The sequence below is a fragment of the Chiloscyllium plagiosum genome, chromosome 11 (assembly GCF_004010195.1).
Source record: "Chiloscyllium plagiosum isolate BGI_BamShark_2017 chromosome 11, ASM401019v2, whole genome shotgun sequence".
NCBI lineage: Eukaryota > Metazoa > Chordata > Chondrichthyes > Orectolobiformes > Hemiscylliidae > Chiloscyllium > Chiloscyllium plagiosum.
In genome coordinates, this window is record NC_057720.1 from 47,555,857 (window position 1) to 47,583,654 (window position 27,798).

Consider the following 27,798-nt stretch of genomic DNA (forward strand, 5'->3'; position numbering starts at 1 on the left):
CAAATATCATGACACTCTCTTACCATCGTGGTGCCTCCCAATGACTCATTACTGGGGTTTCTTCTCCTTCGCCTTCTTCTCTTTCGGGCAATTCACTGATTTTAAAAAAAAGAGTAAAGTCACATTGGAAAATTCTTCAACATTAATCTATAATTACAACAATGAACTTCAAAAAATAGTGACAAGCCATACTGATAGATATATGACTTCAAAATTAAAATCAAAATATTAAATATATTAAATGTTACTCATCAAATCAAACACTCAAAGTCATACAGTGTGAAAACACACCATTCAGTCCAACTAGTCCACACCGACCATGTTCCCAAACTAAACTAGTCAAACCTGCCTGCCTTTGGCCCATATCTTTCCAAACATGTCCTCTTCATAAAATTATCTAAATGTCTTTTAAATAATGTAACTAAACTTGCATCCACCATTTCCTCTGACAGTTCATTCTATACATTAATCACATTGTGTAAAAAAGTTGCCTCTCATGTCCTTTTTATATCTTTCTCCTCTCACCTTAAATATATGCCCCGCTAGTTTTGAACTCCACCAGCTGAGGGAAAAGACCTTTGCTATTTACCTTATCCATGCCCCTCATGATTTTATAAACTTGTACAAGGTCACCTACACTCCAGTGAAAAGAAGTCCCAGCCTACACAGCCTATTTTTTATAACTCAAACCCTCCATTCCCAGCAACATCCTGGTAAATCTTTTCTGAATCCCCTCCAGCTTAATAATATCCTTCCTTTAACAGGGCAACCAGAACTGCATTTGGTACTGCAGGAGAGCCCTCAGCAACGTTCTATTACAATTCAACATGACATCCCAACTCTTACATTCAAAATGCCTGAATAATGAAGGAAGCATGCTAAATGCCTTAACTGCCCTGTCTATCTGTGCCACAAATCTCAAAGAATTATATACCTGAACCCCTAGGTCTCCTTGTTATACAGCACTATCCAAGGTACCACTATTAATTATTTAAGTCCTGCCCTTGTTTGTTATACCAAAATGCAAACCTCACATTTATCCAAATTAAACTCCACCTGCCACTCATCAGCCCATTGACATAATTGATTAAGATTTCTTTACAATTTTAGATAACTGTCTTCACTGTCCACTTTCCCACCAATTTTGGTGTTATCTGCAAACTTACTCACCATTCCTCCTATATTCTCATCCAAATCATTTATAGAAACGACAAACAAAAGTGAATCCGGTTCCAATCCCTGTGGAACACCGCTGATGACAAGCCTCCAGTCTAAAAAACAACCCTTCACCACCACTCTCTGTCTCCCACTGACAAGCCAATTTTGCATCCAACTAGCAAGCTCATCCTGAATCCCCTATGACCTAACTTTACTAATTAATCTATCTTGTGGATCCTTATCCAAAGGCTTTAAAATAAAGTCCAAGTAAACAAAGCCTACTGTTCTGCCCTCATCAAACTTTGTGGTTACTTCACAAAAAAACTCAATCAAATTTGCGTGCCACAATTTCTCTCACACAAACCATACTGACTATTCCGAATCAGTCCTTGCCTCTTCAAATGCATGTAAATCCTATCTTTCAGAATCACCTCCAACAATTTACCCACCAGTGATGTCAGACTCACATGTTTATAGTTCCCAGGCTTCTCCTTACAACCTTTCTCAAACAAAGGCACAATAATAGCCACCCTTCAGTTGCTCCTTTCCTCTTAATGTACTTGTAGAATCTCTTTGGATTATCCTTAACCTTATCTATCAATGCTATCTCATATCCCTTCTTTACCTTCCCGATTTCCTCCTTAAGAATGCCCCTCCTTATATGCATTCCTTATACATTTCAAGAGACTTATCTGATCCCAGTTGATTTCTCCAGTTTCCTCATTTCCTCTCCCCCCACCTTGTCTCAGTCAAATCCGCTTATGCCTGAAACGTCAATTCGCCTGTTTCTTGGATGCTGCCTGACCTGCTGCGCTTTTCCAGCAACACATTTCAGCCCAGTTGTCTATATCTAATATATGATTGTTTTTATTCTTGTCTGAAACCTCAATATTTTTATTCATCAATTGTTCCCCAATCTTATCAGCCTTACCTTTCACTCTAACATGAGCATAACGCCTCTCAACTCTCAATATCACACCTTTGAAAACCTTCCATTAATCAATTGTCCCTTTACCAGCAGTCTACTCCAATCAACTTCTGAAAGTTCTTCTCTCATACCATTAAAACTTGCCTTACTCCAATTAAGAAGGTTTATCCTTTTCCATAACTACTTTAAAACTAACAGAACACTAGTCCTAAACTGTTCCCTTACTAACACTTCAGTCACTTGCCCTGTCTTATTTCCCAAGAGAAAGTAAAGTTTTACATGTTGATATTAAAAAAAATTCTTGAACACATTGAACAAATTCCTCACCATTCAAACCTTCAACACTATAACAGTTCCAATCAATGTTTGGAAAATTAAAATCCCTTGCTACTACATCCTTACTATTCTTACTTTTATTTGAGATCTCTACATGTTTGCCCCTCAATTTCCCTCTGACTATTGGGGGGCATGTAGTACAATGCCATCAAGGGATCATCCTTTTCTTATTTCTTATTTCAATGCATATATATTTTTTCTGGACGATCCCTCAGAAATAATCACTCTAATTACATTAGTAATGTTTTCCTTAATCAAAAACATTGCTCATCTCTCCTCTCTTGGCTCCTTTTCTGTTCTTCCTATTGCATCTAAAACCCGGAACATTGTGTTCCCAGTCCTGTCCTTCCATCAGCAAAGTTTCTAAGTTCATCAGCCTTACTTATAAGGCCCTCTGCATTAAAATAAATGCAGTTTAATTCTTCGGAGTTAGCTTGTTATCTGACTTGCTCTTGTCTTTCTTTTCTAATTAACTTGCTCTTTTCTGATTCAGAACCATTCTTACCTGCCTTTCTATTTTCACTGCTTTCATCCCCCCTCTCTAATTGTTTACAGGCTCCTGAAATAAAATGAATAAATTTTCCCACCAGGATATTGGTCCCTTTCCCGATTGAAACCAATCCCTTTTCCAGCCCAGAAGAGATCCCAATGATCCAAGAATCTGAATCCCGACACATTGATCCACTTCTTCAGCCACTGTTTTATCTGCCCTATTCTTTTATTCCTTTCCTCATTAGAACTTGGAGCTCCAATAGCAATAAACCAGAGGTTACTACTTATGAGGTTCTTTGCTCTAACTTTCTCCCTAGCCTCTTATATTCAGTTTGCAAAGTCTTCACCCTTTCCTTAATTATGTTGTTCCTGCCAATTAATGCAACAACTTCTGGCTTCTCACTCTCCCTTTGACAATACGCTTCAGATATTTTGATTCATCAATCACTAAATATTTGTCAGAATCTGTGTGAAGGAACTCAGTTTTAAAATGAATTCCATATCTCTATGAATAAAATAGGAATAAAAAGAACTACTCATCACAGGTGATTTAACTGCTCACAAGCTGAACTACAGGGGCAGAGCAGCCCAGTGGCTTTGGCAACTGTAAGTGTGCAAAATGTATGACAATATCAAACATTGAAGGTGCAACTCATGCTTCAAATCAAAGCCTAAAATAAGTGCATGTTGATTGTGAAACAAAAAGCAAACTGACAAAAACAATCAATGGAGTTTAGTCAGTATATGCGAAGTGAATTATATGGTTATGTTCAACAAAGTCAGCTGGAACACAAACTCATTGTTTTCTCTCTTTTTAGGTGCTGCCAATTCTGCAGTGTATTTTCAGTACTGTCTATTATAGTTCATTAGTCTACTATATTTCATTGGGAAAATGCTCTTAGAAGATTATATGATCAAGATTTGCTCAGCAATACAACTAATTCACAATTGCAGGCCTGAAGCCTTTGGAAGCACTTGAGATTGAAATACATTGTGCTTGCTAACAAGCATATGAGCAAAAGCCAGTAAATTGAATTGAAGATATAGATCATATAGATCATAGATATGAATAGTACAGACATTTTGAGGAGCTAAAGAGTCCTCTCTTGTTCTTCTGCCTTTTGAAAGTTAACTCAGGAGGTGTCAGGGATTATGCAGAGAATTTCCATGAATGCATCATTTAAACCACAGCTTTCAATTTTTCTTAAGGTACGTTTGCATCGCTTCTGAAGACTTTGAATGAACAGTTTACGATTATATTCTTCAACTACACAAAAGAAAATTATGAACCAATAGAAACACAAATATAAGAATTCTGCCGCAGATTAATTGCTTGATAATGTTAACTATGTTAACTAACAACAGTAATGTTTCATTAGATCAGTCAACTCATATATTTAAAATGTTTTTGGAAATTCCACCTCACTAAAATCTTTTTTTTCTGCAGTTAGTGAATTTGAAAATTATCTCGAATGATTTGAAAAAAATAAATTATAAACAAAATAATAATTATGATAAACATCAATGCAATGAAATATGCCACCCAGGCTCTAAATAAAATACTGATCTAACCTGATCTTTCAACTGGTAATCAATGTACACCATTGTTAAAAGCTTTTGCAAAGCAACTATCAAGAGCTCAAGGCAACACATCGATAGTACACATAATAGCCATTTAAGCTGCTGCAATTTATTCCATTACAGTATAAACTCAAAGCTGGTCACAATTTTTTTTTTGCATATGCACTTTGATATGCAAATTATAAATTATGATTCACAGTAAAGATTTATGTTTAATATTTCTCCACAGGTAATTTGGAGTTTCTGTAATTTGTGCAAATATTACTATTCAGATGGTGAACAATTGTAATAATACACTAACTTTAAAAATCAATATTATACTTTATCCAGAAAACATCAAAGTTACATAGTGCATTGCTTATACCTACTCCATAAAAATACAAAATGCCATACTTCCTTAATATTGCTACCTGAACTACAACAGGTAGTACAAATTATGATGTACATAGAAAGGTGGAACAACTACCAGGCACCCAATCTTAGGAAACCACAATTCATTATTAATGCCCAAACCCTATGTTCACTCTAAACTGAAGTCTGTACAAATATTTGCATTTAAGTCATAAAGCTGTCTTCCTCTAAATACCATATTGAGATACATGACACAACTTCATCAGTATTACCTGTAAGACTTAAAAATGAAACAAAATATTTCACATTTTAAAATAAAGTTTCAAAAAATTTCCGCAACCAGTAACATCTTTACTTGTATTGTTAGTATTTTGAAATTAAATGTTCATCGACAATATTTTAATAATTATTTGTTTTTCAGATCCTAGAATATACTCAAAAAAAAATATATATATACACATATATACAGTACTTTTCAAGACCATCAGATGTTCCAGGAAAGGTAGCAGTCAGCACAGTATGTGCACTTCAGACAGCCATAAACAATGTGATAATGACCAGATAATCTGCCTTTTTTGTGATATTGATTAAGGTAGAAATAATGGTCAAAGTACTGAGTTGAATTCCAATCAAAACATCTTGATGTAACATTTCAGTCCAAAAGCATTATTAAAAAATTTCTATCCTTCAATACCAAGAATATAATTAATTTAAATACCTGACAGTAGGTTTCAGCCTGGCTTCTGTTGCTAATAGTGTAGCATCAAGGGTTCTAGCTTGTTTCGATGCAGAGCTCCATTTATAACGATCCAAATCTTTTGCAGGCACATAAGTAATCCTAAATTCCCCATCCACCAAAAAAGAGAAAGTTGTACTTTTTAAACAATAGATTAGAAGTCTTACATGACCTTGAGATACAGCATAAGATAGTGGTCTCTACAAAGTCCTCTTCACCAATAAATAATGAATTCAGAAGTTAGGTGATACTTACAAATCAAGAAGCTGATATATTTGATCACAAGTCTAACTGGGCACTTACTTTTCTCATGTAAAGACATCTAACATTTATCCAACTCAACAATTTTTCAACACATACATGCACGGTGAAATGAGTATGTGTTACTGTTGCTATCTAAGGCCAAGGAGCAAGACAAAGATTATCATGCTTATCAATATCTATATCAACATGCATTTTTAATCCAGGATATTTAACCAAGCAGTAATCTGACGAAAAAATGATGCTGAACCATTGCAGGAAATATTAACCAAGTTTGTCAAAGTGATGAACTGAGAAAAAGCCTTAAGAGAAGAATTGGCAATGGGGATAGCAGTTTACAGAGAGAATGATCAAAGAAACTCAAGTATTTGTATTAAATTACATAATTATTTAAGTTTATTGATCGAATTGGATGCCTTCACTACCAATTCACATATTGCTTCACGCGTTCATGACAAAAGCGTTTCAAGTGAATGGGTGAAGTGACAAGTGTGTGATCAGGTGATAAAATATTTTCTCAGTTTGGCCACCTTATGGTTTATGTTAAGAAGTGACCAGACCTCATTTGGAAAGTGGCCATATACAACAATCTTTGAATCGTCACTAAATGTTGGTATCTGAAACTGCCTTTCACAATCCCAACGACTTAGCTTTTCTCCCTTAGCACACAATTACATCATTGCAGCTTCACTGATCTGCTCAATAAAAGTCTGCCTGTAATCCCCATTAAAACCAGCATGCTCTCTCATCCTGATTAGTTCCTCTAATACAACCCTTACCTTTGCTCCCAAATGTCCAATGGATGTTAACTTTGCGGATATGAATGGGGAGGTGGTGGCCTTGTGGTATTTGCACGAGATTACTAATCCAGATAATGTTCTGGGGACCTGGATTCAAATTCTATCATGGTAGAATTTGGTGGCACTGTGGCTCAGTGGTTAGCACTGCTGCCTCAGAGCATCAGGGATCCAGGTTCAATTCCAGCCTCAGCTGACTGTCTGTGCAGAGTTTGCACATTCTCCCCCTGTCCACGTGGGCTTCCTACTGGTGCTCTGGTTTCCTCCCACTGTCCCTATATCTGAAACCTTTGTTATATGTGCAGATTAGGTGGATTGACCATGCCAAATTGCCCGTTGTGTCCAGGGATATGCAGGCGAGGTGGGTTAGCCATGAGAAACAGAGTGTTATGGAGATAGGTCTGAGTGTTCTTCAAAGGCGTCTGCCTCCACACTGTAAGGATTCTATAATTCTATGATACACAACTGGTTTACCCATTTACCCTCACATCTGAATGGACTATGTGAAGTACTGCGACAGCTTCCTCTCCTGTGATAAAACTGCTCATTATACCAGAATACAAAGATAATATCTAACTTCAGCTTGACATCCACTTGTCAATATTTACCTTCTTGTGAAGTAGCCTGGGACAGTTTCAACGTAAATGACACTGTTCAAAAAAAAAGTTGTTGTTTGAAGCACTGGTCAGATCTCAAAATATTTTCAATAGCTTTGACCAGCAGCTTCATTCAAACACTAGATTCTTCATAATTCTAATTAATGTTTCTCATGAATAATCATTGTCTTTCATGTTGAGGATTCTGGTATTAACTACCATGAGCAGAGCTGAACGCACGCAGGTTGATTTTCATTTATCAGGGAGAGGAAACATCAAGATTAATTCACAATATTGAAAAAGATTTCATCATTACTTATAAACTACCTTCTAACTCCAGCAGTAAAACTTCCTCAAAAAGCGAATTTCTCAGCAGTCCACAAACTTTCATACTCTATCATAAACATTAATAAAGAATCGAACCTAATTCAAGGATAATGACAAATTGCTGACAAAAAAAGTGCATACGCTGCAATTTTGTTACAATATTTTAATCAATCCTTTCTATCCCACAAGCTAATACAGATGCTGTTTGCTTTGGGTTCTAAATGTGTCACAAAACAGAGGTATATAATTGTCTTAGAATCATTTCTTCATAAATGGAATATTGACAAAAATCTTTAATTACAATCGAAACTCTCAAAGTTAGGCAAATTGTCCAAGTTTGGAACAGTAATTTACTTTTTTTAATTTATTCTTTCATAGGATGAGAGTATCACTAGCAAGGACAGAAGTTGCTGTCTGTCCTGAATTGCCTTCGAACTGAGTGGCACACTGAACCATATCAGGACAATTAAAGGTCAATGACATTATTGAGGGTTTTGGAATCATATGTGGGGTGGACTGGAAAAAGATTGCCAAGTTCCTTCTCTAAGGGACGTAAGTGAACTAGATTTCTTTCTTAAACAATAATCGATAATTGCTTTAGTGTCATAAGCTTTATATTGAAGAACTTTTAAAAATTGAAATTAAATTTTACGAGCTGCCCAGGTACAAACCTAACCCTTATTCCCAACACAGACTGAGCCTCCAAGTTGGTACAAATTTCAGTGACATTACATTGTTGGGTGACTGACTTAAGATACAGCATTATATTGAAAACAGCAAATTGAAGGTTTTGAGAGACAACTACAAGAAATACTCACATAGTTTCTTCAGTTAAGACTGAATTGGCAAGGACAAAATGCATCTGAGCAGAATTTAGACCATTTATGGATTCCTTGTTCACTGCAACAATATAATCTCCTTCCTGAAGCTCTCCATCTTTTCCAGCAGCTCCTTCACTATCAATGTGCTTGATAACTGCCCCAAGTCCTTTGGGATCACTTTTTACTGTCAAGCCTAGGTAATACAATTCAACATAAGGATATTTAATTGTGAATTAACAGACTAACGCAATGACAGATAACCACATTCCATTCCATATGTTCTAAGTGCAAATACACACAGGAAGAAACAGCAGAAGCCCTGTGGCTCCAAACCACCAACTTTATGTCAGATGTAGAAGATAATGTATTAGTATTTAATAGAAGGACTTCCGCATGACAGTGAAAAGATAATTCTGCACAAGCAAATGGAAGTAAACAAAGAGACAGGAGCTTAAGTTTTGTAATGTGTATTATTTTATTAATCTTCCATTTCAAATAAATGAGTGACAGAATTTAAATAATCTTGGACAGGAAAATCCAGTTTCCAGGTTTCTATAATAGTAGGAAAAGAAACTAGATTAAATTAAGTTTTACAGATATTGGGAGTGGTATTTCTGCTTCAACCAATGTGGTTCAATCTAATCAGAAGGTGCAAGAAAGATCTTCCCAGTTCTACAACACTCCTGGTGGATGCTGCTAGTCACAATTTGTTGCCCTTCTCCTTAAATCACTGCTGATTAAACAAGCAAATGAGTGACTGCCAGAACCCAAATAATTAACAGAAATTAATAAGAACGGAAAATTATTCTATAAAATAATTTCTTCACTTGCTAAACTTGGTTGTCAGTAAAAAGAAATCACAACAGCGTTAACTGACAAGCAGCTGAATTTTTTAAATCACAGGTACTCAATTGCATTTCAGTTTTTCTTTCATATCACATGTGCCAATGAAATTCCCTATTGCAAATGTTTCTTTTTAAAACTTAAGAATTATAATTAAATAATCAATAATTTCAGCACTAAATGTTAGCACCATATAATGGAACAAACAGAAAGTATTACAAAGTTCTTAGAGGATCCACTGAACATTGAGTAATTATGTTTTTACTAGTGATCATTTGTGCATTATTGAATCCATTACAGTCGATTACACCTTTCCATACACTTTTATTTTCAGCAGTTAAATGAATGAAATGCCATTAAGGCACGAAAGACAAGTAACACTTAGCCCCGCATCCCCCGAACTCACCCGCGTCCCCCTTCTCAATTTTTGAAACCTTCACTTATAGCATTAATTACTATTGGCAGATACTTAACCTTTCAATGGTTAGTGGCCTCAATACAAAGACATCAAATAATACTGAGGAGAATTCTGGTGAATGAATGAGAAGCTACTCAAAAACAAAATTGCATCAAATTAACAATTATCACTCTCACACTGTCTCTTAAATTTTCAAATGTCATGGGTATTGAATGCATATACAGAAAGTTCAGCCATAATTCAGACATACGGAGACATCTTTGAAGAATTGAGAGGGAATGTCATATTCTACATAATAAAACTGAGGATACCTTCCCTGAAAAAAGGAGTGTAGTTAAATGGGGCATTTCAAAGAGAATAACACTTCACAATTCAGAGCCTGATATTGTATTCTTGTTAAGACATTAGTCAATGGCTAGTGACAATTGGGTTTCAGGAACTCTAATGTGTTTACGGCACAAGGCAAGTTAACTAGATTAAACTCAAGGTATGGTAATAATCCTTTAATTCAATGTGAAATTTATTTCACTATCTCTGAATTTTCTAATCACATACAGAACATTTTTTTATAAAATATCTACAGAGCTATTGGCATTCAATCACTTCTCATTCTGCAGCTCAAAAAGCACAAAATGCATCCATTCAACCACTATGCCAGTTCACCACAAACACAAAATAATTTGCTTCTCTCTTGGAGCTTTGCATTTGCCTTCTATTTTGTGCTGAATATTGATTCCTGCAGTTGACCTTTTGTCATATTGCCAGAACCTCCCTTCCTGACAGCATAGTGCTATACCAGATGGAATGCAGTGGCTCAAGAAGCAGGCTCATCAACACCTTCTCAAGGGCAATTAGGAATGAACAACAAATACTTTCCTTGCCATCAATGCTCATAGCCCATGAAATCATTGTTAGGTGTAACAGTGATTGTTAATCCAGCAGGTGATCTGAGGATTTTACGTTCAAGAGTGCATCAACTTTGTCAAAGATTCAGTTATATATTCATGTGACTGCAGGTCCTCATGATGTCCTGAGATACTGTACCTTTCATGCATGCACATCCTTAATCTTGTACAGCGGTCCAAACAAGAAACAAAGAATTTATTATCGTGCTATCTATGTTGCAGTATCAACCATTACAGTTTGTGGTTGGCGTAAAATGATATCACCCATTCTCCTTTCTACTGTTTCAAAATAAATCAAACAAACAAGGGCAGGCAAAATTAAACTTACAAAGAAAACTTACAAAGTCAGATTCAAATACAATTTTGGGTGGTGGTATTGCAAATCCTGCTTTCTAGCTACTTTAATGAAGCTGCCCAGACACACCATGAGGGCAGGTAGGACTTGAACTTCCCACCTTCTGGCCCAGACTACCAATGCAGCAATGACTCGTTAAATTCTGCTTTTACTCTTATTAAAGAAAATGTAAGCAAGTTAGACAATTTCTAATGTGTCTACCTAATCAGCATAGCAGAAGATAATCTACTGTTGAGTCTCAATAAGAAGAAGCATTTGTGTTATACAACATAATGTAATGCTTTTGCAATTATAGTAATAAGTCCTAGTTACATTGAATAATTAGGCATAAGATTATCAGAAGCCAGAGATGATAAGTCTGTTTCCATCAAGACCACATACCTACACAAGACTGTGACACATCATCAGATTGTTTGGAGCTGAATACAACCTGGTACATTAACCATTTTAGAAAAATTCCCTTGGCTTTCAGAGGTCTTGCATGACGAGATATCAAACAAGGTAAATTACCAATCACGCAAAAACAGGGGTCATGACTAACACTGTACTCAGGAAAATAGCTTGTGCATATCCAATATGGGGAACTCCATTCTGTCAAGACTTTTTCAATCAATACTTGTTTCCGATAGAGAACCCAGAACCTTGCAGACAGGAAAACTAAAAGGAGACATGATTACTTTCAAAAAATATGGTTAATGTGGATTTTTGGACTGGAAGATGATTTAGATTGAAGTTCCCCAGGGGTTTGTGTTCAGACTCTTATTCTAAACAATATTTTGGACTTGGTGCACAGAAGACAATTGCAAAATGCTGTATATGAGGAGTAGAGGATAGTATCGAACTAAAAAAAAGACTGCAACAGGTTGATGGAATGGATGGAAGATGGCAGATGAACTTGACTGCAAAGAAGTAGGAAGTAGTTATTTTAACAGGAAGGTTAAAAGGTTATGGACAGATTATATAAAAAGATACAATTCTAAAGGGGATGCAAAAGGAGAAAGATCTGGTGCATATGTGCATAGGTCATTGACAGTGAATAAAACATCCTAGGCTTTATTAATAGAGGCATTGTGTACAAAAGCAGGTGGTTATGTTAAACGTGTATAAAGCTGGACTGTTGCACTCAGCTCTGGCCTCCAAACTTATTGAAAGATGGGAAGACTTTCGAGAGATTGCAGAACAGATTCACAAGAATAATTTTGGGGATGAAGAATGTAATTAATGGAGTAAAGCATCCCATGCCAAACACTGCCAACATGTGTTTGACTACGTTGCTACCACCATTCCTCTTTGCTAACGAGGTTTATTGGGCCTACTTTGCTCATAAAGAGGTCGAGGAAAAGCACGAGGTAGTCAAGTGAGAAACATCTCATATTAAAACAAGACAAATTAATTGCTTTTTAATAGTCATATACTAATTACAAGAGTAAGATAGACATCTTTACTAAGACTAATAGAGGATCTCAAAGGCAACAGAACTAAGTTGTTCCACCTTTTCAAATGAAGTCTTTATGTTATCAGATTGGGTGGAGCTTAATACATGAATCTTTTTAGAAACATTACCTAATACGACAACCGGGTGGATTTCCTTATAGAACAGAAAGTTGAGAAGTGGCTTGATAGAGATATTAAAATGAGAGGTCTGGACCAAGTAAATTGAGAAGAACTCTTCTCATGAATGGAATGATCCAGATAAGGATACAGATTTAAGGTATTTCGAAAAAGAAGCAAATGAGGAATGAGGAGCAATGTCATGGAGTCAGTATTAAGATCTGGGATATACCGCTCAAGAGTAGGATGGAAGCAGGTTCAAGTGAGGCAATACAGAGATAATTGGATTATTATCTGAAAAACAAAGTGTGGTCATAGGCAGAAGGTAGGGGTAAATGAATTGTTCATTTGTAGAGCCAGGAAAGGCACAACAGGCTGACTGGTCTCCTTCTGTACCACAACAATTCTGTGACTCTGAAAAATAGGTCATGAGCTATCAGTTAAGCAACACAAGTTCATAGGAGAAATTAATGTTTGTGTATAAAAAAGGGATATTAGCATAAGAGGTATAGTTAATAAGTTTGTTGATGACACCAAAATTGGAGGTACAGTGGACAGCAAAGAAGGTTACCTCAGATTACAATAGGTTCAGATGGGCCAATGGGCTGAGAAGTCCCAGGTGAAGTTTAATTCAGATAAATGTGAGATGCTGCATTTTGAAAAAACAAATCTTAGCAGGACTTATACACTTAATGGTAACGTCCTAGGGAGTGCCTCTGAACAAAGAGACGTTGGAGTGCAGGTTCATAGCTCCTTGAAAGTGGAGTCGCAGTTAGATAGGATAGTGAAAAAGGCGTTTGGTATGCTTTCCTTTATTGGTCAGAGTATTGAGTTGGGAGGTCATGTTGCAGCTGTACAGGACATTGGTTAGGCCGCTGTTGGAATACTGCATGCAATTCTGATCTCCTTCATATCGGAAAGGTGCTGTGAAACTTGAAAGGGTTTAGAAAAGATTTACAAGGGTGTTGCCAGGGTTGGAGGATTTGAGCTATAGGGAGAGGTTGTGTAGGGCTGTTTTCCCTGGAGCGTCAGAAGCTGAGGGGTGACCTTATAGAGGTTTATGAAATCATGAGGGGCATGGACAGGATAAATAGACAAAGTCTTTTCTGTGGGGTGGGGGAGTCCAGAACTGGAGGGCATAGGTTTAGGGTGAGAGGGGAAAGATAGAAAAGAGACCTAAGAAGCAACTTTTTCACACAGAGGGGCATGGACGAGTTGGACTGAAGGGTCTGTTTCCGTGCTGCATATGTCTATGACTCTATAAGCTGAGTCATGTGAAATCAAGCTTGTGTTTTTCTAGTTTACGCATTTGTCATGATTTATTGTTTTGTTATAATAATGTTATATTGGTAAATGCACTGCGGTCATTTCATAAATAACAGGTATAATATAAGAAGAGTCTCAAAGACAATTGTTGTGCCTGAAATGCTATTCAGTTCTTTTCGTTATGAGTCCAGCACTGGTGTTGAAAATGCTTGGGCATTTCTATATTACAGACACATTCATTGACTGAAACAAGTTGTAGCGACAATCTTACACAATTACAAAAGTTACTTAAAACAGGTCAAACCTAGGTCAAGGCCATTTCTCATGATGGTGACAGTTCTTTCATAATATTCAGGAACCATCCCTTGGTCACTGTCTTCTGCATATGTAGAGGAAGACAAAGAACCTTCATGGAACTTTCCATCACCGTGAAAAAAGAAAAAAAAATCAGCACATTTTACCAGCAAATTAGGATGAATTTAGTTCTAGCATCAACAGAATTTTGAGTAATCTAAGAAAGAGGAATATGGTGACAATAACTTGTGATGCACACTTTAATCATTTTGGACAATGTAGGAGATTTTGTCACATCTTTTACTCATTTCCTTGAAATAATGAAGCACGTTTAAACGTTAGTTATAATAATTGCTAAATCCTATTCAAATAGTCATTCATTTAAGCACAATTTGAGTATTTCTGAAAAAGACCTTTTTTTTGCATTCACCAGAACAATTTACAAACATATCAATTCAAATGGAAAACCAACATTTATATTGCATTAGACGACAATGATTGGTGGCCAAGTGGACTGTATTGGTGGCCACAGAAGAAATTCCCACATGAGGAGGTGAACATTAATTGTAAAAATAAAATTATTTTACTCCTGAACTTTTGGACTCTAGTTTATTTCAATTTACTTCAGCAGGATACATATGCTCAGTGCAGCATGCTTTGAGGGAAAAGAGGATTTTAAACCTCTGAATCGCAGAACTTTTGATCACTAGAGGTTTTTCTCATGTTGTGAATAGGTCTTTTGTCAGATAATTCATAATCATATTGGTCAACAACTCCTCTATTATCATTGTATCATATCGACCATGGTGGTAGAAGCCAATTATAGTCTGAATTCATCTAGCACCTTCATATGTCCTTAGAATACTATTCTATACTGTTTAACGTAAATGCAAAATACTTTTCAAAAGAAATGATAAGGTAGAAGTTGACTAAGGTACACGAGAAATGGCAACATAAAAAAAGAAATAGATTAAAATAGCAAGCAGCATGCTCTTCTCAAAACAAAGCAAGATTGCAGGACAACGTTGTCAGTGTTCTAATGACCACTACGCGTCATTACAGGTTGGGATGAAATAAGTTTATTTTTTAAATGAATTCAGTTCATAATTGTGACATTACAGGATTGTGTTATGTAGCATTAAAATTATTCTTACCTCTCTTGCTTTATTTTGTTGTAATGAATGAGAAATGTTATGTAGCAGTTGATCATCCACTGTTTTTATATTTGTTGAGTCTTTCAGCTCAGAATATTCCAGTCGATCATTTAAATATTGCTTGTTAACATTTTCATACATCACTTCATGCAGCTCAGTCTCATCATCCACTGACATTTCTTGCTGTTCACTACTTGGACTCCACTGACCTCTTGAAAACCCTTCTGCTTCACTGCTAGCATCGCCAGGGTTTAAATTCAACAACTGTAAAGGCTCCCCAGGTTCATCAACTAGTTCTTCTTCAGAAAATGAAGTATCCTCAAATTCCTATTGGCAGCAAAGAAAAAAACATACTGCTAGTTGGAGTCCATATGAAATGTAACAAAACATTTAATTCAAGCAGGAGTAAAGAAACTTTGACACTGAGCTCACTAAAATATTTTTGAATATCAAAATTGTATCAAACAAAATAAAGATTGATAAGGAGAAACATGGTTTATTTGAATTCTGAAATCCATGTCAGACACTGTTTTTTCTCTTTTGATTTCCAAATATAGAAGTGCACAGTGCAGTTAAAAACTGGATGTTAATCTTACTGAAGGATGAGAATTCTGAGAAAACCTGTTTGTTGTTAGTTTGACCAATTTCTATTTCATCAAAGTGTAGAGTTCAGAAAATGATATTATTCAAGCAAGTGGTGAATATTATAAAAGTTTATTAACAGGAAGGAAATAAAACTGAATGTTATCCATAAACAGAAGCTTTAAAACAGTGAATGTTGGGTTAACTCTGAATAAGATGTCAAGAGGCAATATGTCACATTGATTCCTTGGCATACATTTATAACTCATGACTTGACTTGCCTGAATTGTGAATTCAGTCATTAGCTATTAGCTTTTCTTCCTTTACAATAGAGTGCCAGTTGTTAATTGCATAATAATGTGTTAAATTTCATGGAGGCAATAGGTATTCATTGGGAATTCACTTGTGCTTCTATAAATAGGAATGGACTGAAACTGTATTAGCTAGTTTAGAAGATGCATGACTAACATGCATCTCTACAAACTAAGCTTATACAATTGTGTAAAGATTTACTCCAATTCTATCCCTCACCACCTGGCTTTTTGACTGTAATAGTGTCTGGTAGGGAGGGAATCATTTTGACATTCTCAATATAGGCTATTCAATGCAAGAGTTCTGACAGCGATCGATGACAAGAGTATTGGCTGTTGTTCCCTTCATGCATGTCAGTATTCTTTATTTACATTTAAGATCTCATGCACCTGTGGATTTATTTCTCTTCCCAGAATTTTCCATATTTTCTTGCCTTTTTCTCATGGAATCAGAGAACCACAAAGTTGTTGTGATGTAAAAAAATGGACATTCAGCTCATCGTGTCTGCTCCAGTTCTTCAAATCAGTAGCTCACTTAGAGCCATTCTCCTGCATTAAGTTTGCACATTAATCTTTTTCAAATAACCATTTAATTCCCTTTTGAATGCCTTGATTAATTTAATTATTAAATAATAATCATGTCGGGTTATCTCATTTTCTTAAATCATCTTAATTACTTGCCTAAATCTTTACATAAGAAATAGGAGCAGCTGTAGGTATGTGGTTCCAAGATCCTGCTCTACTTTATTTATAATAAAATCATGACTGATCTAATGGATGTAACTCCACTTTTCTGCCTGCGCTTAACTCCCACGTAATTTGAAAATCTGGCTAATTTATTCTTATTTGCGACGACATTTTATAAAGTAATATTGTCTGGAGGACTTAAAAGAACTGGACAAAATGGATTTCAAGCTTTGTAAAAATACTTGGCGCAATTTCTTCTTAAGAGGTCATTGACAGTTCATTGTTGACATTGACAATCTTTTTAAATAAGGCTTCTATAAATCACTCAAATAATGATAGCTGCTTGCTTTGCTTTATATCACCATTGGGCTGGTTGAACAGGGATTAGTGTGGAAAGATGTTCGTTTATCCGATTTGGGTTGGAGGGAAGCCAGAAAATCAAGCTGAGTTTGGGGAAAGTTTGCTAAGAATAAGATACCTAGGTGATCTCACTCACTTCTGAGAGGAAAATCCTCTTGAGAGCAATTTATTAGTTCTTTTGAAAGCGTGATTGAGGAAACATCTCAAGATTCTATCTCCTGAGCAAGCTGTGTCTTCGAAGACAACTATGCATGATTAGTGACTTGACTACAAGTGCCAGAACATCACAGCAACATCCAAATCTTTATCCTTTCTCTTTCAAGAATAATCCATTGGTAAATATAGGTTTTTTTATTCAAAAAAGCAATCTCTGCAGAGGTATATTTATTTTTCTGAAGAGGCAGTGTGTGTTTGGAGATATTTAGATGGATAAGCATTTATACTTCTATATTAATATCTGTTTTCATTCATCAATCATTGCATCTTTACTGAATAAGCTTTGTCTTAGCAAGAAAGCAATAATTGTGGTTATTAAGAAACTTGGTTGACAGATCTTGCTCTATGAAACCAGCAATAGACAAGCTATTTAACTGAGCATCTTGGCAAACAAAAAAGAATATTTTTATTTTGTGCTGCAACTTGTGGAGTAATGGGACCAGAGTGAAGGGGCATTCCTCCAACCTTATCCATAACACTTTAAATATATTCAAAGACCAGTATCCACTGCTGTCTCCTTGAACCGCTGCAGTCCACCTGCTGTGGGTTGACCCACAATGCCATTAGGGAGAGAATTCCAGGATTTTGACCCAGCAAAGGTGAAGGAACGGTGATGTATTTCCAAACCAGGATTGCCAGTGGTTCAGAGGGGAACTTGCAGGTGGTGGTGCTCCCATGTATCTAATACTTTGTCTTTCGAGATGGATGTGGTCCTGGGTTTAGAAGGTACTGTCTGAGGATCTTTGATGAATTTTTGCAGTGCATTTTATGGATAGTACACACTGCTGCTACTCAGCATTGGTGGTGGAGGGAATGGTAGCTTGTCAATGTAGTGCCAATCAAGCCGGCTGTTTTGTCCTGAATGGTGTCATGCTTCATGAGTGTTGTTAGAATTGTACCAATCCAGGCAAGTGAGGCGTATTCTATCACATTCCTGGCTTGTGCCTTGTAGATGATGGCAGGCTTTGGGGAATCCAGATGTGAATTTACTCACCACATTGCTCCTAGCTGTTGACTCTTCTAGTCAGTGTGTTTATGTGGTGAGTCCAGTTGAGTTTCTGGTCAATGGTAACCCCAGACATTGCTCGTGGGGGATTCAATGATTGCAACACCATTGAATGCCAAGGGGCAGTGATTGGATTGTCGCTTATTGCTGATGGTCATAGCCTGGCATTTGTCCAGCGCAAACATTTCTTGCCACTTGTCAGCCCAATCCTGTATATTGTCCAGATCTTGTTGCATTTGACCATGGACTGCTTCAGTGTCTGAGGAATCGTGAATGTGCTGAACATTGCACAATCATTGGTGAACATCCCCACTTCTGACCTGATAATGGAGGAAAGGTCACAATGAAGCAACTGAAGATAGTTGGGCAAAGGACTTTATTCTGAGGAACTCCTGCAGAGATGCCCTGTGCTGAGATGACTGACCAACAATCACAACCATCTTCCTATTAGTCAGATGTGACTCCAAACAGCAGAGAGTCTGCCCCAATGATCATTGATTCCAGTTTTGCTAGAGCTCCTTGATGCCACACTCGGTTGAATGAGGCCTTGATGTCAAAGGGTGTCACTTTCCCTCACCTCTGGAATTCAACTCTTTTGTCCATGTTTAAACCAAGGCTGTAAAGAGGTCAGAAGCTGAGTGGCCCTAGCGGAACCCAAACTAGGTGTCACTGAGCAGGTCACTGCTAAGCAGTGGCTGCCTGATAACATTATTGATGAAACCTTCCATCATTTTCTTAATTACTTGATATAATTGTATACAGAAGAACCTCAATCTTCCGAATGAGATGGGTGGGCACTATTTCGTTCAGATAATTGATTGTTCAGTTAATCGATTCAATGCCTCTTCTCTGGGGCTCGGAGTATTCTGAAGTTTCCTTTTTCCTCGCTCTGCCTGCCCTGCTCCTTCTCTCTGTCTCAGGGTTTGTTTCTGAGCAGACACACAGTTGTGTTTAAGAGACCAGCAGCATTGCTGAAGCCTCCTGCTCCCCACCCACTGCCCTCCCACCCCACCAGTTCAATGAGATTGACAGAGTAAGCACTTGCTACGACTGCTCTCTGTTCAGGAGACTAGGCAATAGCACACCGCGTGTGAGTCACCATGCCCCCTCTGCACCCCCAACCCCATCCAAACCCCGGCGCTCCAGCAACTGCCCATTCCCGTCCACCCCGGCCCCCTCCACGCCCCCGTCCATGCTGCCTCCTCTGTCCGACCCCAACCACATTCCACTCCCCCATTTCACTGTGCCCTCGCACCCCCAGCACTCCCCCGCCCCTTCTTCAGGGCAGCCGGAATAGGCACCAACAGTAAGACAGCTGCTGCCTTTTTTTGGGCGGGAGTGGGGGCGAGTCTCCAAATAGTGTGCATGCGCGTACACACACACAACTTTTTACTGCAACTTTTTGTCAAGTACCACTTTGCCCTGTACAGGACAATGGTACAGAGATTATCTGGAGAACGTGGGTTTAGAGTACACCCTTGTGTAGAACTCCAGGGCAAATGTGGGGGGAGAGAGAGAGAGGGCAGGAGGTCAGTCATTTGGAGACGGTGCCTGGGCTCCCACCGATGTCCAGGACTGTTATTGGCAGCATTTCAGTAATCAGAGTTCATTTTTAATCACGATAAACAAAAGATGTGATCACGGTTGAAACAGATCTTTGAAGTAATATTTCTATCAGGACTTCGAGATCTCCTTCGGATAATCCGATATTCAGATAATTGATATTCGGATAATCAAGGTTCCTCTGTATTAACATTTGACAGTTAATGCACAAGGACAACCAGATCACACTGCACTACAAAATTGTACATTTTTCTTCATTTACACAATACTCAGCTTTTCTATTCTTCTCACTAAAGGAACAGTCTCCCATATTCCCAAATTATACTTCATCTGCTAAGTTTTTGCCATCTCATTTAATCTATCAATATCTTTTATAGATTCTGTCCATTCTCTTCCCAGTTTGGTTACCCAGGTTCTTTGTATCATCAAACATTTGGCTACAATACACTCTGTCCCCTCCGAAAGTCATTAATATAATGTAAATAGTGATGCCCTAGCTCTGATCTCTGTGACATTCCACTAGTTACAGTTTCCCAATTTGAAAAAAATTCATCAGCCCAAACCATCTGGGCTGAAATTTACCAAAAATCACTTCAGTGTAAATGACATGATGTTTCATGGAAGGTTTCATTCTATGATCCCCAGCAAGTTTTCTCAAGTAATGTGACACTGCTCATGTCATGAAGGATGTACTACCACGTCTCCCCAGCGACACAGCATTATCTCACAATGGTTCCTGACCACCCCAATGCCCCTCCAAAGTACTAGCCATATCTACTCTGTGTCTTTTACTCACTCACTTGGAATGTCTCATCATCTTTCCTGACTGATGACAGACCAGCATCCTCCAACTGACCAAAGTCCCTCTTTACTGTTCATTACTGCCAAATGTGACAAGCTGCCTACTTATCTGCTTGCATTGCAAGGCAAGGCAAAGATGCCGTGAGTGTTCAATTAAGTGCAAAATGAGTGAATGCTAAGAAAACAAGTTAAGGGTCCTGAGATGCACCCTGTTCTGATGGCTGAGGTGCATGCCTGTCCCTGTACGTAAAGTAGTCTGCCAGCAGCACCACAATGAAAAATATTGCTGAGCTCCAAAGTGCGGTCTTGAACTGCTGAATAAATGAGTCCTAAATGTACCATGATGATGTGGTGCTTTTGAGACTGCAAACTCTATGAATTGAGGGCTCAGGCAGTTGCTGCCAATGGATGAAGAATACAGGTCAAGATGGAGGCTTGGTGACCTGCAGTTGCCAATGTCTGCTCAGAATTTCAGGTCAAGTTGCCCTCTAATTTCTCTCCATTGTTCAGGAATATAAATTAGGTCAGATTAAATAATAATGAGATGTTAATGCATACAAATAGGTCCTTCACTGCTCACCAGACAAATTCAAATCCACCTGCAAAACACACTTCTTGAATCTCATTTTTCCATTCTCTCATTTTCCCAACTGACTCACCATAGTCCATGATATTCAGGACTTGGGAAAATTCAGTCTAAAGTGCATTAGCTAATCTTCTATCCATGCTCATGTATCATCCTAACACTAAACACTATGACCTCTGATCTTGTGCCTTTTATGTGGCACCTTAATGAATGCCTTTTTGATATTCAAACATGCCAGATTTATCCCTCCTGCTTCTCACATTCTTAAAGAATAGCAGGCTCGGTGACATGGTGCAATGAAAACAAACTCACTCTCAATGCTGGCAAAACTAAAGAACTGATCATTGACTTCAGAAAGAAAGGAAGAGAACACACCTACCATCAATGTAGCTGAGGTTGAGAGAGTGGAGAGCGTCAAGTTTCTAAGAGTGACGATAACCAACAACCTGACCTGGACTTCCCATGTAAATGCAATGGTAAAGAAGGGACAACAATGCCTCTTCTTTCTCAGGTGGATCTGGAAATTCGGTAAGTCCACAACGACCCTCATCAACATTCACAGATGCTCCACTGAAAACATACTGTTTGGGGGCATAATGGCTTGGTATGGCAACTGCTCTACCCAGGACCGTAGGAAACTACAGAACCTGCATGCACAGCCCAGACCATCACAGAAGCCAACCTTCCATCCATGTACTCCATTTGCACAGCTTGTCGTAGCAGAAAGGCTGCCAACGTTATCAAAGACCCACTGCATCCAGGTAATGATCTCCTACACCTCTTCCATCAGGCAGAAGATACACACGCACCAGCAAGTTCAAAAGCAGCTTCTCCTCTGCCATTATTAGCATGATGAATGGACTCTCTAACTTCAAATAAGGCTGACCTTGCTAATGTTGATCTTGTCGAGCACATGCCCTATATCTTGTGCGACGTAACTTGTATGCCTCTGCCTAAGTTCTTTTTCACCCTATGATCTGTATGTTCTCGCTTAGTATGATCTGCCTGTACTGCTCGTAAACAAAGTTTTTCACTGTGCTTAAGTACATTTGAAAATAAATAAAAATTTCTTAAAGCAGCAAATAAATTAGTCAAACATGATTTTCCTTTCATAACACCATGTTGACTCTGCTTGCTTGTATGATGAAATTCCAAATATCCTGCTACTACTTTCTTAATGATTGGCAAAATACTGGAATCAATGACAGACGGTAGGCTAATTGGCCAATAGTTTCCGGCTTTCTAGCTTCTGCCATGTTTGAATACTAGCATTACCGTTGCAATTTTCTAGAATCTAGGCACTTTTGAAAGATTAATGGATATCACCAAATTTGCACCTCTACTACTATTTCACTTCCTAACGAATTTGCATTATCTGACTGAAATGAGCTTTTATAAACACCAGTGATTTTCGGATAAGCAATGTGCATGTCATTCAAAATATGAATTCAAATTTTTGAACTTTTGGAATATTGTGTGCAATTCTGGTCTCCCTCTAATGGATGTTGTGAAACTTGAAAGGGTTCAGAAAAGATTTACAAGGATGTGGCCAGGGTTGGAGGATTTGATCTATAGGGAGAGGTTGAATAGGCTGGGGCTGTTTTCCCCTGGAGCATCAGAGACTGAGGGTAGACTTTACAGAAGTTTATAAAATCATGAGGGGCATGGATAGGGTAAATAGGCAAGGTCTTTTCCCTGGGGTGATGGAGTCTAGAACGAGAGGGCAAATATTTAGGGCGAGAAGGGAAAATTTGAAAAAAGGGACCTCAAGGGCAACTTTTTCACGCAGAGGGTGGTGCCTGTGTGCAATGAGTTGCCAAAGGAAGTGGTGGAGCCTGATACAACTATAACATTTAAAAAGCATCTGGATGGATATATGAATAGGAAGAGTTTAAAGAGATATGGGCCAAGTGCTGACAAATGGGACTAGATTAGGTTAGGATATCTGGTTGGTATGAACGAGTTGGACCAAAGGGTCTGTTTCCATGCTGTACATCTCTATGACTCTATAAATACGCTATCTGCCATTTATCTTTTCTTAGCACTGCTGAAAAAAAACACATTTTGTTGGAAGATTTTTGTCTTGCATTTATCAGAACAGTTCAGAAGAAAAAACAACATTTATACTTTAGGAGGAGAGAATGCTTATTGGTTAGCAGTAGATTCTGCTTGATAGAGGCACACTGGCATGGAGAAAACACCAGTTAACGATGACAGGTAGCCATCTGATAGTTGGGCAACTATCAATCAGTCATCATTAATTAATCTGCCCAAAGAGAAGTTTCTTGTGAGAAAATATTCACACATATATAAAATTAACACTGACCAACATATTAGAGAAGTAATTTAAAAGTAAATTTATAAACCTAACGAAGAAGCACTTACATGAGGTACTGGCAGGTTTGAGGAATAGACTAAGTTCAATATTTCCGAGTCAGACTTTACATCCTCTGCAGTAGCACTTGAATCACTTAAGTCTGAATTGTCATTTTCATTTGCTTCAGTCTGAGAAGAAAATACTAATTTTGTAAATTAAGTACAAATCTTTATTGCTGTAACTCCATATTAGGAATGATAACAAGTACATTGAAAATATCAATCTAATTCAGGGATATTTATAAGATCTCTCCTGACTAAGATCTCAACTTTTTCACTTTGCTACAGTCAACACCTAAGCACACAGGAAAGTTCCATGATTTTCATAGACACATTCTGATGACTAATATATGTTTAAGCAATAAAGTAAATTTTTTATTACACCTAAAATTTGTTGCGTCAAGTTTAAAGTTCAGATCCTATTGCAATTACTCTCAATGCCTTTTTAAATGTTATCCCTATGGGTGACAGATGATAAATATCCTATACGGCCATAAAATAATATAGAGTAAGTAAGATCAAGAAATTTTGAATAGGGACACCAAAAATACAAAAACAAGATGGTAGTTCGAAGAAATACATTGGAAGTTAGAGTGAAGATTCAAGAGGATGGTATCACACTGGAGAAAATAGATAAGTCTACCTATTTAGGACAAATGATAAGAAAAGAGTGAAAATGCGATGCATAAGTTAAAAGGAGGATAGAGATAATTAGGAGTAATTTTGTGAAGCTGAATAATGTGTTGACAAGAAAATTCAAGTTTGCAACAAGGATAAAACTCATAAGATGCTACAATTGTTCCATTTTCCAGGATGCCTCAGAAAATAGCGAACAAATAAACATCTGCACGAATAAACAAAGACCTTTGACATGCAGATGCTTAGCTGTATTCTAAAATCTCCAGATACAGACCAAATGACAAATGAAGGGGCACTCAAAATTGCAAAAGCAAAAAGAAACCAAAAAGTGATATCCAGAAAAGAAAATGTCAGCACTTTTGTCATTTGATCAGAACTGAAAAGCAACATAAATCTATTATAAAAAGTGGAGGGCAGCAGAAAGACAGGTCGACCTAAGCTGTGAGATGGTGGATGTCAGAGGATAGTTGCAGATAAGCCAAAGTCATTGTATGACAATAGCATAAGACATAAGTGTGACATGCCATGATAGAAAATCCGCTTGCAGCAGAAGCTACAACCCACTGCAGAAATTGCTAGGAAAAAATCAGCTGGCAAGGGGCAGTTTGCAGGAAACGAACTAAAATAACAAGATTATGAATCTGAGCTGCAACTTCTTTTTAAAGTATTTTGTAAATGCCTAATGAACAAATGCACAGACTCACCTGCCCTACCCTATTTCCCCCTCCATTTACCATGGTTAATCCATCTAGCCTGTGCATCCCTGGACACAGTGGGCAATTTAGCATGGCCAATTCACCCAACCTGCCTACTTTTGGATTGTGGGAAGAAATCCACACAGACACAGGGAGAATGTGCAAACTCCACACATACAGTGACCCAAAGCTAGAATCGAACCTGGGTCTCCGGTGCTGTGAGGTAGCAGCACTAACCACTGGGCCACCATGTTATGCAGCTCTATCATCATTCTCAACTGATAAAATGCAAAGCATTCTTGTCAGGTTGTTATTTTTGATTGTAATTCATTCACAATATTGGAGCACCATGTATAGACATGTATTGTTTGATGTCAGTTTCTCCATATTTAGTAACATACCTTGCTGTCTCACAGGAATTATACAAATACTACAGAACAAGACTAGATGATATCAATATAAACAATTGATTCAAACCAAAATGTCATGAAGTTATACAACTCAGAAGTGGTCATTCAACCCCATCAATGTGTATGCTCTGAGAGTTCTATGCAATTGTCCAATCTCCCAGGACTCTTCCATAATGCTGGCTAAAATGTTTTTTTCTCTCAAGTATATATTCAATTCCCTTTTAAACATTATCACATCTGCTCTCATCACCTCCTCAATTCATACATTCTAAGTCCGAACAAAATAGAGCGATAATCACTCCCTTAGTTATTTCTTAAATCTGGTTCTTCTGATTACCAACCCTCCGGCCATTTTATCTACTCTATCAAATGTCCTTGGAACTTGGAGCACCTCAATTAAATCTTCCCTTAACCTGACAGTTTATCCGAACTTGGCACGAAAAAGAAGCCCTTCATTCCTGGTACAACAGCAAAGAAGTTTGGATGCTGGAAATTTTAAACAAAGGAATGGAAAAAGCTGTGTAAACCAGGTAGCATATGTAGAGAGAAAAACAGGGTTAATCTCTCAGGTCAGAGAGGAGCAACAAAGTGATGAGCGCTGAGAGATATAACACCTTTTAACCAAGACAAAGAATGTGGGGAGGACAGGAAAGAACAAATGACAAGATCTATGGAAGGGTGAAAAGCAGCAGAGATGAAAGGAATGATTTTGCAAGGCAATATGAGACAATATTGTGACAAGCAAAAACGCAAAAGATACATCTGGATTAGAAGTAAATGGAAAGGTAGAACCACTACTCACAACTGTCATCCAAAACAATAAAGAGGGCACATATTTTCTCATTTAATCTGACATGTCCTCCATGCTATTATGATCATCCCGCTTGTTCTATTATTTCACTTCCTCTCAGTTTCTCTACTAAAACCCCAGGTCTCTCGGTTCCTGCAGTCCATTCATAATTAGATTATATTGCTTCTCATTCTTCTCCAAAAACTGTATTGCAAAATATCGCATTAGAGGTGCATGACTAATGACATACTTGTTCAAATACTAAATATGAATGGCAGAACTATCAGTAACCTTTGCTTCTGGGCATTGCAAGGCCTGAGGCAGCAACATCATCCAGCACTAAACATTAATTCAATAACAGACAAGCAGCCCATCTCCAAAACAATTATACCATGCTTCCTGTTCCCTGAACCGTACTGTCTTGCAATCTCCCTATTGGAGAGATGTCAGTCGAGTTGTTTTATAATGGATACCTACAATTCTGTGCGTCTTACTCATTTCAATACACACCAGAAAGCTGGTGGCGAGGCTGGGGTGGAATTTGTGCTTACATTCCTAAACCAGGTTATAGTCTAACATTAATTTTTGCTATAAATTCTGTGTTACAATCGAGCCCTCCACAATCGCCTGATGAAGGAGCGTCGCTCCGAAAGCTAGTGTGCTTCCAATTAAACCTGTTGGACTATAACCTGGTGTTGTGTGATTTTTAATTTTGTACACCCCAGTCCAACACCGGCATCTCCAAATCATGTTTACATTCCATTTGTGAAAGTCAGGACTATAGAACAACGTAAAATCATTTTGGAATTGATAACATTTATTGTGAGGAAATTTGAACGAGTTGAAAGCTTGTTCTGTTGGCGCACTACACCCAGATACACAGTAAATCAGCATGGTACATAATTGAAAAAAGCACTAATGGCATATTGGGGATAATTGGTGAATTCAGCTCTAACAAAAAGGCTTAGTTTAATTATGAATCACATTTATACATTTTGCTGAATGGAAAAGACATAAATTAGGATAAAGTAAATGCTTCCCTCACTACAATAAGGCTGGATACTTTTGAGGTAGTGTCAAACCAGCCTTGTCTGTAATCAACTATGCAGAATTCAATGAGATTCTAAACTCATGTCATGACTCGGAATGTGATTACACTGAGAGTTACATTCCATCAAAAGGGAGCAGGTAAGAACGCTTCAGATTACACTCTCAAGTTAAAGAAACTCACTCATCATTGTGGATTTTGTTTTAATTCTCTCGTGGATATTGTTGGCTGGCTGTCCCAAGTTGCCCTTAGGAATATGCAGTCGTTGTGTGATAGGTACGAGAATATAGTGCAAACACAGAATTCAACCTTAGAGATACGTTTGCTGGAGGCCAAAAGATGAATGGAGCTTGGCGCAAGTTTCTGAGGAACAGGTATAAGCTGGTGTAGAAGGCCACATCCATCAAATAACAGAAAAGTATAGTTACATATTGTAAGAGAGCTGCTTTTCTAAGATTGGGAGTGGGAGTGGGGGCGCGGGGGGGGGGGGGGGGGGGGGTGCACTGGAATTCAGGAAGATCGAAGCAACAGCAGTTAGGTCCGTGGTCTCAGAGTCAG

The 27,798-nt window shown here is 37.8% G+C and overlaps 1 protein-coding gene across 3 annotated transcripts in view; it reads right to left on the reverse strand.

Moving 5' to 3' along the window:
- patj (PATJ crumbs cell polarity complex component) overlaps nucleotides 1-27,798 on the reverse strand; it is a 396,330-nt gene that overhangs the window by 255,449 nt on the left and 113,083 nt on the right. For all 3 annotated transcript variants that reach the window (XM_043699258.1, XM_043699257.1, XM_043699256.1), the window contains 6 exons: nucleotides 23,668-23,787; nucleotides 15,171-15,497; nucleotides 14,027-14,138; nucleotides 8,382-8,577; nucleotides 5,565-5,684; nucleotides 24-95 (listed from right to left, as the gene is read on the reverse strand). In XM_043699258.1, the coding sequence (XP_043555193.1) occupies nucleotides 24-95; nucleotides 5,565-5,684; nucleotides 8,382-8,577; nucleotides 14,027-14,138; nucleotides 15,171-15,497; nucleotides 23,668-23,787 (947 nt within the window). The remainder of the gene's footprint in view (nucleotides 1-23; nucleotides 96-5,564; nucleotides 5,685-8,381; nucleotides 8,578-14,026; nucleotides 14,139-15,170; nucleotides 15,498-23,667; nucleotides 23,788-27,798) is intronic.